The sequence below is a fragment of the Sphaeramia orbicularis genome, chromosome 11 (genome assembly GCF_902148855.1).
Source record: "Sphaeramia orbicularis chromosome 11, fSphaOr1.1, whole genome shotgun sequence".
Taxonomy (NCBI): domain Eukaryota; kingdom Metazoa; phylum Chordata; class Actinopteri; order Kurtiformes; family Apogonidae; genus Sphaeramia; species Sphaeramia orbicularis.
The window spans coordinates 2,338,044-2,358,340 of record NC_043967.1 but is presented as its reverse complement, the minus strand read 5'-3'; the positions used below and the strand labels follow the sequence as shown (position 1 = coordinate 2,358,340).

Genomic DNA, 20,297 nt, shown 5'->3' with positions numbered 1-20,297 from the left:
TTAACAATATTCTGCCTGTTTAGTGTCTTTGTAGATCTGATCTGTAATGCACATGTATTAACCATAAGTTGAGGTATAATATTGATAAAATTGTACTTGTTTTCCTTCAGAAATTTCAGTTTTTTCCAGGTATTCACATCTTTTATTGTTTTGGATAGAAATAGTTTCATCATTTAATGTTATTTTTTGCACTAAAAATTGGAGTTGTCATTATTTATAAATTATTATGTAATTATTTGACTGGTCTGGCCCACTGGAGGTCAAACTGGGCTGAATGTGGAACCTGAAAGAAAATGAGTTTGACAGCCCTGACTTACATGTTCAGCTAAACTGCCCATAGGTGTGAATGGGACAGTAATGGGTCTGTGTGTGTCAGGTCTATGATGAACTGGTGACATGTCCAGGGTGAACCCTGCCTTTGACCACATAGGCTCCACCCCCCGATCCTCTTGAGGATAAAGCAGTTCAGAAGAACCAGATCTAACTAACATGCTGTGGTGTGTGACACTGACAAATGAAACTGGCATAACATTCTTCTGTTTGTCACTGCTGATTTTCAGTTTATTGCAAATTTACACAAAAATGTTAGTTTTTGGCCAAAATAGTTCCTTAAGTAGATGCATTAACTCATGCATTTCTTTAACATTGACTGAAAAAGTGATGAAAGGTGACAAAAACCATCCGAACCAGAAAACTTTTAATGTCTAGTGACTTCTCCAACAGGCAAAAATCAGCTAAGAAATGACAACATGGAGAAATGGGGGTGGGGTGGGGGTGTACAGGATGAGAGCATATCAGTCCAGGAACAGATACTGAACAGGTCCAGGTCTGGACCACAACCTGGAAGCATGGGTCCACCTCTCCACATTTATCTGGAAACATGAGAAACAATATACAACCATAAATACACACTGTGTGAAATAAGCAGAAAACACAAATGTTGAGTAATGCTGCGTTCCAGTCCACCCATAACTGCTGTTTTTCCATCCTTCTGCCAGTGAAAATGCACTGGAATGTCAGTCAAACCTGTGACTTCCCACCCATGAACCCGTACTAGATCCATGTTCTCCCAGTTCTGAGTTCTGACATCACATGGCGATGGCACCCCCCCATGGATGTGGTGTTTATGCAGATTGTTGATTAAAACAAGGTATTACTCTGATATTACTTATCTGTAAATGTTCTGCAGAATCAGCAGCTGTTCTAGTGTTAGCTAGTTTTCAGTCCAATGAGTGACAGAATAAATTAAAACCAAATATGAATCCAAATATACAAAGAACATCAAAGGTAGAACAGCTTCTCTTGCCTTATGCACCGTTTTTCCTCCTCTGTTTCCCTCAAATAAGTAAAGAACAAACACCTTTAACGATAGAAATGATTGTAAATGAACATAACGTACGGTCCACCATGCTGGTTTGTTTACATCTAACTCCCACATTTCCTTGCGCTCAGGCAGTTTGGTGTGACTTACCTGGAACGTTACAAAGTCATGAGTCGTGGTTTGAAGTCGTGACTTACAGGCTTAAAACTGGCCTGGAACGCAGCATTAGAAACACTTGCTCTTAGGTTTATTAGTGTTCTTTAATCTGAATGTTCCTCAGTGGTTTCAACACGAGCTGATCTGGTTTGCACTTATTAATGATTCTATTAATTTTTATCTCAAAATAAATTCACATTTTTGTCAGTAAACATATTTATGTTTTCATGTCTTTTTGTCCTGGATGACTATCATCATTAAAGACATGACAATATTGACAGGAAGAGGAAAATATCTGACACAATTTGAAAATCTCAACATGTAGAAAGTATTTAGTATTTTATCTTCTGCATCAGTACAGAACCTCTAACAACAGACCACACAGACCCATTCTTTAATTTTACAAATAAATATTGTTGTCCTAATATTCCTGACGTACACCCTTGGTTTTACTTGTTTGAAAGTAGGAGGCTGACCTGATCCACACTGAACCTGTCACAGCACTTTAACTACAGTGAACATCTGGATCTGATCTGTGACATTTTCTCTCATTTCTAATTCCTTTATTACATGTGTTGTCATTGAGTCTAGAAACATGTCTTCTGATTAGACAAGGTTGACAGTTATCTTTTGTGTGTGTGTGTGTGTGTGTGTGTGTGTGTGTGCCATTTACAAGTGAGTTCCTGATAAAACTTAATTGTTTGGCTAATTTCTCTACAACAGGGTACATTTTTCTCTCTTATGTACTCAGTCAGAGCAAAATCCATTAATGAGTTAGTTATATTTAATGAGTAATGACACATGTCATATCATGTAGGAAGACATTCTTATTAAAATATTTTATCTTTATTTTAGCTGCAGCATAGTTTAATTTTAAGTACATTTTATTTTGCTTTAATTTCTTGAGCTGATGGAAACATAATTTCCGTATGGGGATTAATGAAGATGATCTGTGTCTGTATCTGTGTCTGTATCTGTATCAACTTAATTAACATCTAACAAAAAGGCTGCAGAGAAACATAAGTGTAATCACACCATCCATTACTTACATAGAGGTCATGTCATTTAGGGCATGGTCCAGTTCCTCACTGATGGCTTTGTACTTGAGTTTCTGTGCATAAAGCTCATCTGCGTGTCCACAGACAAAAGAATAGGGTTAGTGCAATGGAAGGAATATGGAAGAGGATTAGGACCACTGGGGAGGGAAAAAAAAAAAAAAGTCAGAACTCTGACTTCTTCTTCAGAATAATAATTGGTCCAATAAAATATATTGGACCTTAATTTTCATTTTTTCCAGTGGCCCAAATCGTCTTATGTAAAGAAAATACTGTAACAAAAACTTTTAAAATCTTGTAAATGTTCCTTAGCCAAAAATATATCTTGGCTGAAATGAATAAAACGTCAACTCTGTCAGTGATATCAGTCTTAGGAGAAGTGGAAAAGTTGATGTGTTGATAAGAAGTAAATGCAATTTTCTTTTTATCCACTGAATTAATACAAGAAATATAAAGAAATAACATGTTAGATGGGAAACAGCAATGGAATGGCATCTTGCTACCAAATATGGAATATTTCCATGTGCCATTTGACTGCAGAGACAAATGGAATGAATACTGTGTATGAGTTTACAGTGCAATGGTTCAGATCCCCATTCAACAGGTGCAAAAGCTAGGAGTCAGCTTCAAGTTTGTGTTTAAATAGTTCTTCGGGTACTTAGGTGTCCTTCATGTATACCTCAGGTAGTTAAAAAACACCTTGCTGATATCATTGACAAAGCACCTGTAAATGGTGGAACACCCTGCAAATGGTGCTGGCAAGTCGATAGCATCACATTTCGTTATGTCTGCCCCTACTGTTGTTGTTGTCATCTGTGTTGTATAATGTTACTGTCTTTTTTTCTTGTAATGTTATGTTATCTTTTTCTTGTATGTTATGTAATGTCTTTTTCCTGTAATGTTTTCAGTCAGTGAAGACGAATTTCCCCACGGGGACCAATAAATTAAATCTAAATCTAATCTAATCTTGCCCATGTGCCATGAATGGACATGAAACAAGGGAATATTCATAAATTCTACCAAAAACAGAGCGTCTTTGCTGCACAAACAGCATTATAAAAGGACTAGGTTATTGGACTCCAGGTTATCTGCTAATGATGAGGTTGATGAATTTGATCATTTTACTAAGTTAGTATCCCAGCATTTAGCATTAACTTACCCATGACCACTAGAAAATGATTCTGACCCCTTTTGTCTAAATATGGTCACTACCAGCTCTGAAAAGCCTACATGGCAGTGGCCAAAATGCAAGCTACGTGCTTCCAAACAACATTTTATCCAGTTGTACTGGAGTGTGGCAGCAGAAAAACACACAGCGTTAATGACATCCAAACTACTGCTGCGGTGCCATGTGTGAATTCTCTGTCTTGGAGTTTGGAGACTCTGACACAACCACAAACAGAGCATGAGTGTAAATGATTCTGCAAAATCCCACATACATTTAGTAATATTAGTTTAAGAAACCCATGTCATTCCAGGCCATTAATACATAAAGGGCCAGATCTACTAAGATCCCAATTTGCGTGTAGTAATTTGCGTGCACAGTCTAGAATTTCACGTGTGGGGTGTGACCACGGTGTGCAGGTGATTTGGTGTAGTTGGACTGAATGACTGTCAGGTGCACAGAATTTTGTCACACTGCAGCCTAATGTCAGTGCATATTTTTAATCACAATTGTCAGGAGTGGAAAAGAGTCCCATAAAATGTGTTTGTGTGTGTGTGTATGTGTGTGTGTGTGTGTGTGTGTGTGTGGGGGGGGGGGGGGCATATGTCTCAGTTATTTTTTCTTCTGTCACTCCAAAAATGTTCACACGAGGGTTAAAATGCATTCTCTGCATGTCCTTTCATCATTTCTTTGTCTCCTAACCACTGCCATGTGTGCGCAATTCCACATCCAGACTGTCTGCTCCTCCTTTTCAGACGTGTTAAATATAGACGCAGTTTCTATCAGTAAAATTGCTTTCAGGTTTGATAAATCACTTTGCGTGTGCTAAATTAATATATTTACATTTTCTCCTCCCAGCACACGCACAACTGTATGTAAACGCCTCATATTTCATATTCATTGTGTCAAATGTACTAACTGGATGCAGATGCGCTATTTTGCACCTTTGAAAGACGCAACCCTTAGTGTCACTGTTAGTAAGTCAGATTGTACATTTTTTTGCGTGTGCAATGAGTTTGCACGTTTTAATACACGCAAACCTTTAATAGATCTGGCCAAAGTCATAATGGACATTTCAGTAAAATGAGTTGTAACATGATGTATTAAAGATGAAAAAAAACCCAAAACCCAAAAAAACAACAATTAATAAAATGTTTGTATTCCAAACAGCTTGTCTTGTGGCAGTTAGCAGTCACTAAAAGGGACCAAACAGTGCACAGATTAAAGGCCTACTGTACCTTCCAGGTCATCAATAGTCTTCTCTAGCTTGGCCACAGACCTCTCAGCAAACTCAGCACGAGTCTCTGCCTGAAAACCATAAATCAGCATTTACAGTCAGCAAACAAACAAACAAACAAACAAACAAACAAGCAAACAAACAAACAAGCAAACAAACAAACAAACAAACAGACAGACAGAAAAACAAACACACAAACAGACAGACAAACAAACACACAAACAGACAGAAAAACAAAAACAAACAGGCAGACAGACAAACAAACAAACATGAACTCAGTTCATATTGGAGTTTTTACAGTGGATCCTGTCAGTACGAGTGCACCGTAGTACAAGAAATTTGCTTTATGAGCCACGGCTCATGAGAATTTGAGTCTGTAAATATGAGTGTAAATCTGCTGTAGGAGCAGGTGTTCCTCCAACAGGTGAAGCCTCTGAAGACTATCTTCATGTTCAGGAGCATCAGCATTCAGATGGAGGAGGAGATGAGGAAACTCCCGGAGCACCGTTTTGGAGCAGGTTAATCTACCCTGCCATCGTCACAGTAGACGGATACACACGAGAGGATACACAGAGGTTTGACACCTGAGCCTCTGGTTTAGATCCAACTGAACCGTCAGGTATGAAAGTGTCTTAAACATGGATTACCTCTTTGAGCTTGTCAGTCAGGATTTTAATCTCCTCCTCATACTTGTCCTCCTTTTGAGAATACTGTGGTGAAAAACGAGAAGAATCAAATGCTGAAACTGCAAAAGCATTAAAAGTGAAATACATTTAGACATTTCTACCTTAAATGGTACATAAACATATGAACTCGAGGACATTCAAACAAACTGACCATTTCATTTGGTCTTTAATGAGGCCTTTTCTGACTGAAAACAGCGTACCTTCTCTGCTTGGGCCTCAAGAGACTTCAGGTTATTGGTAACATTCTTAAGCTCCTCCTCCAGCTCAGCACATTTACTGATGTGAAGAGAAAAACAGTTGAAACAAAGAAAACCAATGGTTAGATTTTTAACGATTTGAAGCCTGAGAACAGGGTCAACATAACATACAGCAGTCTAATCTCAGTTCAGCTGAATTACAACATGTCCTACGGTTAGAAAGGAGGGTTTCCCCAACAATGCAATAAATAAAGCAGCAAAAATACGACAAGATACTGACGCTTCAGCCAGTTCAGCTCTCTCCTCTGTACGTTCCAACTCCCCTTCCACAATCACCAGTTTACGAGCCACCTGGAAAAAAAAACAAGCATTCATACAGAACATGTGCTGTATATACCACACCGTATTATACGTATATCGGACTATATTATATATTAGGGTATTGTTTTAATCCTAACATTCCTGACATTTGTTCTAAATGTAATAAGGAAACAGTCCCTTTGTTTCATTGTATGTGGACCTGCGAGAAACTTCAGAATTTTTGGGAAAGAGACCCTTAATTTAATTTATAGATTTACAGAATGTGTTATTCCTGTGGATCCAGAATGTTGTATTTTGCACATTTTCCCTAAACAGTTTCAAGTAACTGGAGGAAAAAGGAAACTTTTAAATTTTTGTTTATTACAAGCCAAACGAGTTATTTCTTTGAAATGGAAAGATACAAGGGTTGGACAAAATAATGGAAACACCTAACATTGTGGCATCATAGAAGGTGTTTCCATTATTTTGTCCAACCCCTGTATTCAAGGACCCACAGCGAACCAATGGATTAAAGAAATGTCTTCTAACCTGGCACTGAAAAAGCAGATGGACCTGGATAAAAGAAAGATCCAAGACTTTTAGAAGATCTGGACCCCTTTTTCACAGTTTTAAAAGGACTTATCTGTTTAGTCAATTAAGTTGTGTCTGTCAAGTATGTTTTGTTGCACTGGCAGTGCAATGTTTTTGCTTGTTCTTATAAAACAACGAAAATGACAATAAATATATTTATGAAAAATAAATATTAGGGTATTATATACCAGACTATCTATATTATAAAGTCACCTCTGCGTGGGTGTGTCCATGGTTTCACACTAAATCCGTAAAGAGCTGACTGCTAAAGTTTGTCATACTTATGTATTTTTGTTCAAGGAACAGACTAGTGAAAACGGCAAGTTGATAGGACCAAAATTTTGGGAGATATTAGTAATTTTGGAGTACATTAGCCTTACAATCATGTTACTATGGCCAGAGCGCTTTGGCGGTGACTGCTGGACAAATGCAAGTACAGCATGTATGAATACACAACAGCAGAAAAACTACCACATCTAGAACCTGTGGATCCCCAAGGGTCAGTGCACTAGTATTATATATCAGGGTATTATATACAAGTCTATATTTTATACCAGACTGGATTATACACTAGTCCACAGGTGTCAAACATGCGGCCCAGGGGCCAAATCCAGCCCGCCAAAGGGTCCAGTCCGGCCCCTGACAGGAATTTGTGAAATGCAAAAATTACACTATGATATTAACAATCCTTTTAGTTCAGGTTCCACATTCAGACCAATTTAATCTCATAATAACCTATAAATACTCACAACTCCAATTTTTCTCTTTGTTAATGTAAATACAACCTGAAATGTCTTAAGAGAAGAGCAATTTTAATAATATTCCACCTTTTACTAAATATGTTGAGTATTTGTGGAGCCATTGTGATCTGGAAGTTATAATGTACACGTGGAAATGATAAACTAAAGCATAATATTGTTAAAATTACAATTTTTTTCAGTTTGTTCATGTTATTCACATTGTTTGAAAGGACAGTTTGTAGATGGAAACATTTTCATCATGTAATTTTACTTTTTTCACTGTAAAACATTGAGTTTGGAAGTTTAGAGTTGACATTGTTTATATATTATTCTGTTATTATTTTACTGGTTCGGCCCACTGCAGATCAAATTTAGCTGAATGTGGAACTGAACTAAAATGAGTTTGACAGCCCTGTACTAAACTACCATATACCAGACTAACTTATATACCAGACTATCATATTCCAGACTGTATTATATATCAAACCATATTATATACCAAACTATTATATTCCAGGCTAAATTATATACCAGACTATTATATATTAGACTATATTTTAAACCGGTCTATTATTTACCAGACTATAATATATGACAGACTATTATACACTAGACAAGGGCTGTCAAACTCATTTTAGTTCAGTTCCACATTCAGCCCAAAATGATCTCAAGTGGGTTGGACCAGTAAAATAATAACAGTGAAAAAAGTAAAATTACATTACGAAAATATTTACATCAACAAAGTTTCCTTACAAATATGAATGACATGAACAATCTGAAATGTCTTTTTTTTTTTTTTTTTGATTTATCGATTTGTTCAGAACATGCAATGAAATTTAACATATATGCAAACTAGCAAAACTTACATAATAATACAAATATCAAGAATCATAAAAATCTTAGACAGAAGAACAGCACAATACTCCCATTTACATTTACCTGAAAAGGGGCGGGAAGAAGTGCAACTTAAGAATTGCAATTTTAACAATATTCTGCCTCAGTTTATCATTTACACATGTACATTACAATTTACATTACAATTACAAACACACAAAACATTTAGTAATGAGCAGAATATTGTTAAAATGACATTTGCTTCTTTAAAGACATTTCAGGTTGTTCATATTTGTTTGGGTTTTTCCCATTTTTTGTAGAAGGATAGTTTGTAAATGTAAACATTTTCTTGTAATTTTACTTTTTTTACACTTAAAAAAGAGAAGATTTGACATTTTCATTATTTATAGGTTATTATGAGACAATTTTACTGTTTCTGACCCACTTTAGGTTGAATTGGCCTGTATGTGGAACCTGATTTAAAACTGTGTTGACTCCATTGATTTTCAATATCTACCGTGTAATTTTTGCATTTCACAAATTCATCCCACGGGCCAGATTGGACCCTTTGGTGGGCCGGTTTTGGCCTGCAGGCCACATGTTTGACACCTGTGCACTAAACTATATTATATATCAGACTGTATTATATACCGGACTATTACTTACCAGACCATAATATATGACAGACTATTAGCCAAAATACCAGCTATATTATACATGAATATATTCCCCCAAAAAGCAGCTACAATAACTACAAAATGTTTCAAATGTTAAAGTCCCATTCTCTTCTCCTGAAGATTTGAACAACTAAGAATTACTTATCCAAGAAATGGAATGGCATGAGTTCAGTATCTGTGAATAAATGTATGGTTAAAGACATCAGAATCCTCACCTCCTCATACTTGCGGTCGGCCTCCTCTGCGATATGTTTGGCTTCCTTGAGCTGAATTTCCTGGAGCTCCATCTTCTCCTCATCCTTCAGAGCTCTGTTCTCAATCACCTTCATACCTCTGCATACAAATAAACAGGCCGCATTGACACAGTTTTCCCCCTGGATTTTAAAAATATTAATACAAAATATTATAATCTGGAAAACTTAGTGTAAAATGATCATCAAACATCTAATCAGAATCTGAATACTTTATTATCAGGACTGCAGCTCCTTGCACATTTTTCACCTCACTTGGTGTAAATTGCAGCCTGTTTTATTTTTGTTATCTAACTGTATTAAACCCCTAATCTTGATTCCATGGCTACAGCCTTATAATTTTCATTGGTTACCGCTCCAACCCTAAGTTCTTCAAAATTGGGCAATCACTGTGGAAAAATCACAGGCTGTGCTTTACCTACAAGGCTCCAGCAGACATGTTTGAGTGATTAGCATTAAGGAGAACTGGTGCATAGGCTTCCATAGCCTTTCATCACCGTATAGACGTTATACATTTTCCCTTCTCCAACATGACAAAAGTAGTTACAGAATACCACATTAGTACAGTGAGTGACCTCTCGCTCTCATCAGCAGCCTTTTCAGCTTCCTCCAGCTTCTGCAGGGCCGTGGCAAGTCTCTCCTGAGCTCGGTCCAACTCTTCTTCCACCAGTTGGATTCGTCTGTTCAGGGAAGCCACCTCTGCTTCAGCCTAGATTCAACACAAATGCACACTCTTTCAGACAAACTGAAATTTTGCCAAAGGCTCTACATGTCTACAGGATATTTTTCCACATACCTCTTCTTTAAAAGCTAATACTTATTTATTCTCATGTCCCTATGGAACACACTTGTTAAACAGTGTGCACTTCTGTCTGTAGAAACAGTAGAGTTGATGAACAACAAATTATCCTGGAGTAAATTTTACCCTTAAACTACTGCTGGAACAACTACCAGATGAGGGCAGGGTCCACCCTGGATGTGTCACCAGTTCATCCAAGGGTTGACAAATACAGACCAACCACCATTCACTCTCATTCATACCTAACTGAAATGACCAATCAGCCTGTTGTGTTGCATGTCTTTGGATGGTGGGAGGATGCTGAAGAATGTGGAAGGACAGACAAACAGCATCCAGATAGGCTGGCACTGAACCTGCACACTGAACACAAAATGACCCAGCGCTCTTTACGTTTTAGCAGGTATTTTTTGTTATTTTGTATATTGGTACTTCTTTTTCACAGGTCGCGGGGGCAACAGTCTAAGCAGGGATGCCCAGACTTCCCTCTCCCCAGACTCCTCCTCCAGCTCTTCTGGGTGGACCCTGAGGTGTTCCCAGACCAGCTCACAGACATAGTCTCTGCAACATGTCCTAGGTCTTCCCCGAGGTCTCCTCCTGGTGGGACGTGCCCAGAACACCTCCCCAGGGAAGGAAATACTGGATCATGTGGATCATCTGGATTATGTGCATGCGCCACCTCTTTTTCTCCGTTTTTTGCAAGAGCATTACAATGCCTCATATAGGCCTGGCATTTGTACTACATTGTTTTCAGTGGTTTCAGTAGTTTTGTGTGGACGCAGATATTTTCTGAAACAACTCCGGGTTTAAAGAGCACTTTTTTTAAAACGACAAAGAAAAAGATTGGACAGGAAAAGATGCAGTTTTGTGTGGACATGGCCTAAGAATGAGAAGTGCATTACAAATGTGGCAGTGCCACATTTCAGTCCCGTCTACATCTATCAGTCTTAAGATGACATGAATGACATGGATATATTTTTCAGAAGCACTCTAATCATATCTATGAGTAATAAACAGAGGAATCCTCAAACATCTGACTGAATGCATTTTGTGAGCATAGGTTATTTTTTTGTTCTCCCATTTGGTTTTTTAGACAAGTGATTCTTTGTTGGCAAAACAGCTGTTGGCAGACAGCTGTACTTTCTATATGTAGACTCCTAAAGACTGAAGTAAGTTCTTCAGCAGTGACTCAGGATTAGATCATAGACATAAAGTGGATGGATATGGAGATCAGTAACAGGGAAGGACCATGAGGAGACAAACAGACTGAGTATGACCATCATTCGTCGTTCTCGTTGGTGGCCTAAATGTCATGGATAATGTCCCTAGAATGGATCTGGATCATTGTTAAGTAAGGTTGACATCAGAGTCAAAATAAGGCTTTGAATCCCCACAACAGCTGTGAGGAATCTGTGGAGGGCATGGGGAGAATGGAATGCAAGGCAGACACCGGGAATCTGACAGAGCCGGTTTACAATAACGGCTTTAATCAGACCAACGGAGCTCCTACCCCAGGCTGCTAGTATGAGAACATACACCTTCTGTTGTTTGGATAAGTTAGTATAAGTTCAGTTACTATACCGTTTACTTTTCATTATTTACCATTTGCTATTTCATTTCAAACTGAGCTGCTGTTGACTGCTGTGAGAAGTCACAAATTAATAAATCATGACACTTTTTCTGTTGTGATAATGCAGTACTATACTATACTATACTTTGACATTATAATCAAGAAAAAATGTGCTTTATTATTTTTCAGTTTTTGTAAAACAGTACATTTGAAAATGGACAACAATAATAATTATATTTTAGCATTAAAAATATAATTTTGATCAAAGACCTTCTACAGACAAACATGATTTTGGTAGTTACCAATGACCAACCATGGCCAAATCTGTGTGAGGTAACCAATCAGATAAATCTGCATCATCCATGAGCTTAAGATATATTTAACAGTCAAGCATGTTTAATGTTTTTAGTCATTCTCCAGTCCGTCACATCTGCAAAACAGTACTTTTTCTTCACAATATATACAATAAGCTCATCACTTATATAATGAAAGCTTATCAAAATTTACCATTTTCTCTGTAAAATCTACGGAGAAAACCAAGAAGTACAAAAAAAAAAGGGAGGACCTCCTGGCACTGCAACATAGCACTGAGTCACCGTGGATACAAAGCTGGTGCTAAGCTCAAGGCTAAAAGATGGAGATACAAGCCTTTTTTGACAGAAATTTTCATGGGAAATATTACGAAGAACAAAATGAATGATAAGTTGGAATGATTAGTTGGTGAATATATTACAAATCCAGCCTCCAGAGCTTGTCAATAATGCCCACCCAGTCGCCAAATCAGGGGTGGTTTCCTCAGTGATGGGTAACACGGTCACTTCCACAGTCACTGAATTCTGTTCTCAAAGGGTATCTGAGATAATCAATACATTAATTAAATAAAACAAATTATTGGTATAGTCAGATTAACATTTTAAAAGTATATGTAAACATGTTATTTTGACTGAAATACAAGTTTTATCAGTCGGACTAACACACCCGGATAATGCGATCAAAATTCAGTCTACTCCTGCATGTTAACAGACCAGTCAGTCTGTTCATGCACTAGAGCTCTGACCCAAATCCTGGCCTCGAAGTCGAGCCGCATGAATCTTATCTGCACAAAAAGTAGAGTGGACAAAAAGTCCACTGTGTACAAACTGGCATCATTGTCCAATGAGGCTCCAGTTTACCTCTGGGTCGCAAACCTCTTAACTCGCTCTTGACTATTGTTGTGTCTGTGGTGGTGTAGGTAAGGTAAGAGTGCACACTGCCACTGATTGTAGTGGAGGAGACATAATTTCAGCATATGAACCGGGGTAAAGACAACAGAACAATTAAACTGCAGTTGTAGCTTGACTAAGGATTCATTCATTCATTTTTCATTTACCTGATGTGAATTAAAGTATATCTAGATTTCTATCAGTGGACATATGTTGAAGTACAACAGTGTCCTCTCATGTTTGAAAACTGGTCAAACATATACAATGCATTGCAACAACTGTAAATGAAGAAATAATAAAAGTGGAAAAAAAGTGAGTATTACATAATCGGAGGTATTACTCACATCGGCAGCCTTCTTATCAGCCACCTCCAGCTTCTCCTGAGCGTCCTTCAGAGCCTCAGAGTATTTATCCAGCTCATCCTCCGTCCCCTTCAGTTTCTTTTGCATTTGCAGAAGCTCGTCTTCATGCTGCAAGTATGGATCATCAAATACAACATTAGCCGACCTCCAATCACATCGTAGATTATAATACATTTACCAAGCAGTCAGTCAATAGTCATTTTTGTTATTAGGGGTTAGTTTTGCTGAGATAAAAAAAAAGGTCCTAATAATGAGATTTGGAGCTGCTGTTCAAGCTTTGACCACTGCTGTTGCAGAAGTCTGAACATTCCCTGCAGACACTGTCCTGTCGGGAATTCAAGTGGATAAGTTCGATGCAGAAATGTTCATTCTGATTCAACTACGTGGAAGTGGTCAGAGGTACACCTGGGGCCTGAACTAACCCGGTCTTCTCAGGCTCATATAGGGCTCCAGACCACCTAGAGGCCTCCTGAGTGACCTGATAAAGCACCTAGATTTATGTACATTTGCATTTACATATTTCCACAATTTTGACTCCTTTCAACAGATTTTGCATCTGTCAGCAGAAGCTTAACATGGGTTCTTTCACAGTCTTGTCTTTCTAGGCCCATATCGGGTCTGGTGCTACCCAGAGACCTGAACAGAGACTCCAGTTTCCTCTGACACAGACTCCAGAGTCTGGGTCTTCCTCGTTCTTTTCCTTTGATTCGTCTGGAAGGACCACCTGGAGCTCTTTCATGTCCTGTGTGGGCGGTTTTTATCAGTTAGAGGTTTTCATAGTTCTTCACTGGACAAACTCTTTAAAACCAGAAGTATCAGCACAGTTTCAATGACTGTAACTCTGTCACTGTTTGTGCAGTTAGAAAAGTTCCAAATCCCACTGGAAGAAAAGACTTTGCACTTTCCACTCATATACAGGACATTACTGTAGGGATGGGTACTGACCCACAGCAGCCTGTGGATGTGGGGATGGACACACCTGTCCACAGACACACCTGTCCACAGACACACCTGTCCACAGACACACCTGTCTACAGACACACCTGTCCAGACACACCTGTCTACAGACACACCTGTCCACAGACACACCTGTCCACAGACACACCTGTCTACAGACACACCTGTCCACAGACACACCTGTCCACAGACACACCTGTCTACAGACACACCTGTCCACAGACACACCTGTCCACAGACACACCTGTCTCCAGACACACCTGCCCACAGACACACCTGCCCACAGACAGACCTGTCCACAGACAGACCTGTCCACAGACACACCTGTCCACAGACACACCTGTCCACAGACACATCTGTCTACAGACACACCTGTCCACAGACACACCTGTCCACAGACACACCTGTCTCCAGACACACCTGTCCACAGACACACCTGTCTACAGACACACCTGTCCACAGACAGACCTGTCCACAGACACACCTGTCCACAGACAGACCTGTCCACAGACACACCTGTCCACAGACACATCTGTCTACAGACACACCTGTCCACAGACACACCTGTCCACAGACACACCTGTCTACAGACACACCTGTCCACAGACACACCTGTCCACAGACAGACCTGCCCACAGACACACCTGTCCACAGACACACCTGTCCACAGACACACCTGTCCACAGACAGACCTGCCCACAGACACACCTGTCCACAGACACACCTGTCCACAGACAGACCTGCCCACAGACACACCTGTCCACAGACAGACCTGCCCACAGACACACCTGTCTCCAGACACACCTGTCCACAGACACACCTGTCTACAGACACATCTGTCTCCAGACACATCTGTCCACAGACACACCTGTCCACAGACACACCTGTCCACAGACAGACCTGTCTACAGACACACCTGTCCACAGACACACCTGTCCACAGACAGACCTGTCTACAGACACACCTGTCCACAGACAGACCTGTCCACAGACACACCTGCCCACAGACACACCTGTCCACAGACACACCTGTCCACAGACACACCTGTCTACAGACACACCTGTCCACAGACTGACTACAGGATCAGACAGTTTGGCCTTTGTTTTACACTGTTTTCTTTGTTGTGTTTTGCTCTTACTGCTGTTTGCTGTGTTGCTGTGATTTGCCTTTATTTTTACAGTTTTGCTGTATTTTTTCTGTGTTTTTCTGCTGTGTTTTTTAAAAATGTTCTTACGCCTTGTTTTTTTTTTTCCTTTCATTCTGAATATGTTAAGGAGTTTGACAAGAAAGAAAACCCCACCCAACAGATTCAAGGATGGGGGAAATACATCTAAATCTGACTAAATAGGACAGATTGTTTACTGTCTCTGTTTCACTGCAAAACCTGATCTTGCCAGATCTTGCCAGCAGAAATAGTCCTAAAAAAAGGACACAAACACATACACACAGCAGCTTCTATGACACTTCTACAGCTACAATAATAAAAGAATTTCAAGCTGCCTGTTTCACAGAAACATTTTCTCTGGGTTTATAGGCGTTTTGCACAGAATACTATGATACTTACATAGGATGTGATCATGTAAGCATCTTGAGGTGGAGCTGAGAGTCCTCTTTTTTGGAAATCAAAACATGGTCATCCTAACCTAGAGGCCTGGGGCAAAGAGCGATCAGCTTGGTCCATAACAGAGTTACTGGTCTGGATTTAGTGGAGAAACTGCCCCTGATCCAGCTAAGATAGAAATATATTTCTCAAAATTTAAAGATTGTTGGACATTATTTATAGGGTTAGGTTCAGGTTGTAAGAAATGCTATTCTTTAAGGAGTACTGGTGTGAATTTTTAAAAAAAAAAATTAAAGTTATCTCTATGTTTTTTTTTTTAAATAATAGAACATTATACATAAAAAGAAAAAATGTTTTTCAGTAGGTGATTTGCCAAAGCTGTAAATTAAATGTGAGCTTTTGAAAGTGGTATATACTGTGTGAGTCCAGTCACCCAGAAATACACAATGACACTGCTGTTGTGGTATGTATGAGGACTGGATAGGAGAGGGGGTACAGGGATCGGACTAAAGCCTTTTGTGACTGGGCTCACATAAACCACCTCTTCTGAAACACCCCCCACCCCACCCCACCCCCACCCCAGAGCCAGTCCACATTCACTGGGTGGACACTGATGTTGTGCTGACATCCCAGTACCCTGGTGTGTAATATGGACTGGAACTCTACTGAAAGGGTCCGAGTGGACCACTTAGCTCATTCCATTCATCTTCATATTCACATCCACCACTGTCATCAGACCATACGGTTCCTTAGTCTGACTAAATGAAGTTGAACTTGTATCTGTATAACTGATCTCCCACGTGCCTTTGGGCCAGGAATACTGATTAACCAGTTGATGGATGTTACAGACACATGTGTCTTTGTGTCTACACTAACTGTACTCTGGGACTGTCAGTAAATACATCCCCTCACTAATACAGATAATTCATAAGACTTCTTTTGTATGAATCAATGTGAGTCAGTATATTATTTCTACACTGTTTATTTTATTTGAAGTTAGAATGTTTTCATGTTACATTAATGTGCTTTGAGGTTCAGTTAGTTAAGCAGCTAGTAAAAAAACTGTTACACACATACACACCCTCACACACACACACACACACACACACACACGCACACACACACACACACACACACACACACACACACACACACACACCCCTCTCCAGGTGTCAGACAGTGAGTCCTTTTTCAGTCTGAATCCCCTGTTTTTTCCTGTTTGTTTGTTTAAAGCTGTTTCATGGGTTCTTAACTCACCTGTTTGCTTCTCTCTTCAGCTGCTTTTTTATCTGCTTCAGCTTGTTCAGCCTGGTCCAGTGCATTCTCCTTGTCCAACTTCAGCATAAGCATCTTCTTCTTGATTGCCTCCATTTTTGCTGAGGTTTAATAGTTTTCTTATGAGCACAACAGGTGAAAATCTGAAAAGCAGCGGTCAGAGGAGGATGAGCTGGGAGCCTCGTAAGCAAGTGGAGTCACCAAACTCTGACTGAGACACAGGGAGAGCATTTATATGACAGCCAGAAGACACTCCCTAAACAATCTGTCTGTTCATACTCTAGGGCAGGGCTGGCAAACTCAGTTTAGTTCAGGGGCCATATTAAAGCTAAATTTGGTCTGAAATGGGCCGAACCAGTAAAATAATAACATAATAATATAGAAATAATGCCAACTCCAAACATTTCAATGTGTTTTATAGTGAAAAAAGTAAAATTACATTATGGAAACGTTTACACCTATAAACTGTCCTTTTAAAAATGTGAATAACATGAACAACCATGAAAAAACTGAAATGTATTAAGAAAAACTAGAAAAGCACTTGGAGAGCGCAGACCTCCGCCAAGGCAGATCAGTGCCCCCACCCCCCCCACCCCCGATCACCATCAAAATTTTATCATTTCTTCCTTGTGCCAGTATCAACATTTCCTGAAATTTTCATCCAAATCCGTCCATAACTTTTTGAATTATCCTGCACACGGACAGACAAACAGAAACCAACACCAGCAAAAACATAACCTCCTTGGCGGAGGTAACAACTGCAATTTTAACTACACTGCTCAAAAAAATAAAGGGAACACTAAAATAACACATCCTAGATCTGAATGAATGAAATATTCTTATTAAATACTTTGTTCTTTACATAGTTGAATGTGCTGACAACAAAATCTCACAAAAATTATCAATGGAAATCAAAGTTATTAACCCATGGAGGTCTGGATTTGGAGTCACACTCAAAATTAAAGTGGAAAAACTCACCACAGGCTGATCCAACTGGGATGTAATGTCCTTAAAACAAGTCAGAATGAGGCTCAGTAGTGTGTGTGGCCTCCACGTGCCTGTAGGACCTCCCTACAACGCCTGGGCATGCTCCTGATGAGGTGGTAGATGGTCTCCTGAGGGATCTCCTCCCAGACCTGGACTAAAGCATCCGCCAACTCCTGGACAGTCTGTGGTGCAACGTGGCATTGGTGGATGGAGCGAGACATGATGTCCCAGATGTGTTCAGTTGGATTCAGGTCTGGGGAACGGGCGGGCCAGTCCAGAGCATCAATGCCTTCGTCTTGCAGGAACTGCTGACACACTCCAGCCACATGAGGTCTAGCATGGTCTTGCATTAGGAGGAACCCAGGGCCAACCACACCAGCATATGGTCTCACAGTGGGTCTGAGGATCTCATCTGGGTACCTAATGGCAGTCAGGCTACCTCTGGCGAGCACATGGAGGGCTGTGCGGCCCCCCAAAGAAATGCCCCCCCACACCATTACTGACCCACTGCCAAACCGGTCATGCTGGAGGATGTTGCGGGCAGTAGAATGTTCTCCACGGCGTCTCCAGACTCTGTCACGTCTGTCACATGTGCTCACTGTGAACCTGCTTTCATCTGTGAAGAGCACAGGGCGCCAGTGGTAAATTTGCCAGTCTTGGTGTTCTCTGGCAAATGCCAAACGTCCTGCACGGTGTTGGGCTGTAAACACAACCCCCACCTGTGGACGTGGGGCCCTCATACCACCCTCATGGAGTCTGCTTCTGACCGTTTGAGCAGACACATGCACATCTGTGGCCTGCTGGAGGTCATTTTGCAGGGCTCTGGCAGTGCTCCTCCTTGCACAAAGGCGGAGGTAGCGGTCCTGCTGCTGGGTTGATGCCCTCCTACGGCCTCCTCCACATCTCCTGATGTATGGGCCTGTCTCCTGGTAGCGCCTCCATGCTCTGGACACTACACTGACAGACACAGCAAACCTTCTTGCCACATCTCGCATTGATGTGCCATCCTGGATGAGCTGCACTACCTGAGCCACGTGTGTGGGTTGTAGAGTCCGTCTCATGCTACCACTAGAGTGAAAGCACCGCCAGCATTCAAAAGTGACCAAAACATCAGCCAGAAAGCATAGGAACTGAGAAGTGGTCTGTGGTCACCACCTGCAGAACCACTCCTTTATTGGGGGTGTCTTGCTAACTGCCTATAATTTCCACCTGTTGTCTCTTCCATTTGCACAACAGCATGTGAAATTGATTGTCAATCAGTGTTGCTTCTTAAGTGGACAGTTTGATTTCACAGAAGTGTGATTGACTTGGAGTTACATTGTGTTGTTTAAGTGTTCCCTTTATTTTTTTGAGCAGTGTATATTTTGCTTCTGCTTATCATTTGTAAATGCGCATTACAACTTACAGATCACAATGTATCTGCAAATTTACAAAATATTTTAGTAACTGGCAGAAAATTAGTAAAATTGCACTGAAAGGCTAGTTTGTAAATTTACACATTCTCATGTAATTTCACTTTTTTACACTAAAACAGAGGAAACATTTGGAATTGTCATTATTTGTAGGTTTTTATGGTATTATTTTACTGATCTGACCCACTGGAGATTAAAGTAAGGCTTTTGATGGCCCCTAAAGTAAAACCACTGACTGTTAATATTTTCAGTGTAATTCTTGCATTTCACAAATTCATCCTGCGGGCTGGAATGGACCCTTTGACAGGCCGGTTTTGGCCCCTGGGCCGCATGTTTGACACCTATGCTCTAGGGTGTAGGCGGTGAACTGCAGAATGCACTGTACTGTATTTCATTCTTTTTTCTTAGAATTGTTGTGTTTGATGGTGGTTGGTGCAAACAGCAAAATAACTTCTAATTCCATCTGTGAAATCAGTCTAAATATTAGATTCCATGTATATATTATACAAAACACAAAATGGAAGACAGGATAATCCTAAATGTTAACATGACAATGAAAAATCCCTTTGTCTTTGAGACAGAATATGCATTTGTATTACTTGTGGCTTTCTGATTATCTATATAATTAGAATTACATTGGCTTTTTTTTTTATTCTTTAAATATATCAAAGCAATTTAGTTATTTCATAGAATGAGATGAAATCTAGATAGAATGTGTAAGGTTTCCATCTTTAATTCTACTGGTACAGCCAACATGAATTAAACAGCTGTTGCTTTAATCAATCATCCACCTGACATGACATCAGTTTACGGTGCAGTCTGCAGTAGAACTGTAGCTTTATTACTAGTCATTATTAGACATTGTTGACCAGAGTTATATTTGATTCTATTTGGTATTACTGATCATGTGAGGTACAGGGGGCAAAATTATTATAAAAAAAATAAAACGGAAAAATAACACTGGT

General features: G+C 39.8%; 1 protein-coding gene across 1 annotated transcript; it reads right to left on the bottom strand.

The window, feature by feature from the left end:
- Nucleotides 1-534: 534 nt before the first annotated feature.
- Nucleotides 535-17,148, bottom strand: LOC115428938 (tropomyosin alpha-3 chain). The gene is made up of 10 exons (XM_030148204.1): nt 16,916-17,148; nt 13,123-13,248; nt 9,786-9,919; nt 9,175-9,292; nt 6,098-6,168; nt 5,821-5,896; nt 5,582-5,644; nt 4,936-5,005; nt 2,527-2,605; nt 535-872 (listed from the first exon to the last, which is right to left on the bottom strand). Exons 1-10 carry the CDS (start codon nt 17,027-17,029, stop codon nt 869-871), a joined length of 855 nt encoding a protein of 284 aa, XP_030004064.1. The 5' UTR covers nt 17,030-17,148; the 3' UTR covers nt 535-868.
- Nucleotides 17,149-20,297: the final 3,149 nt, after the last annotated feature.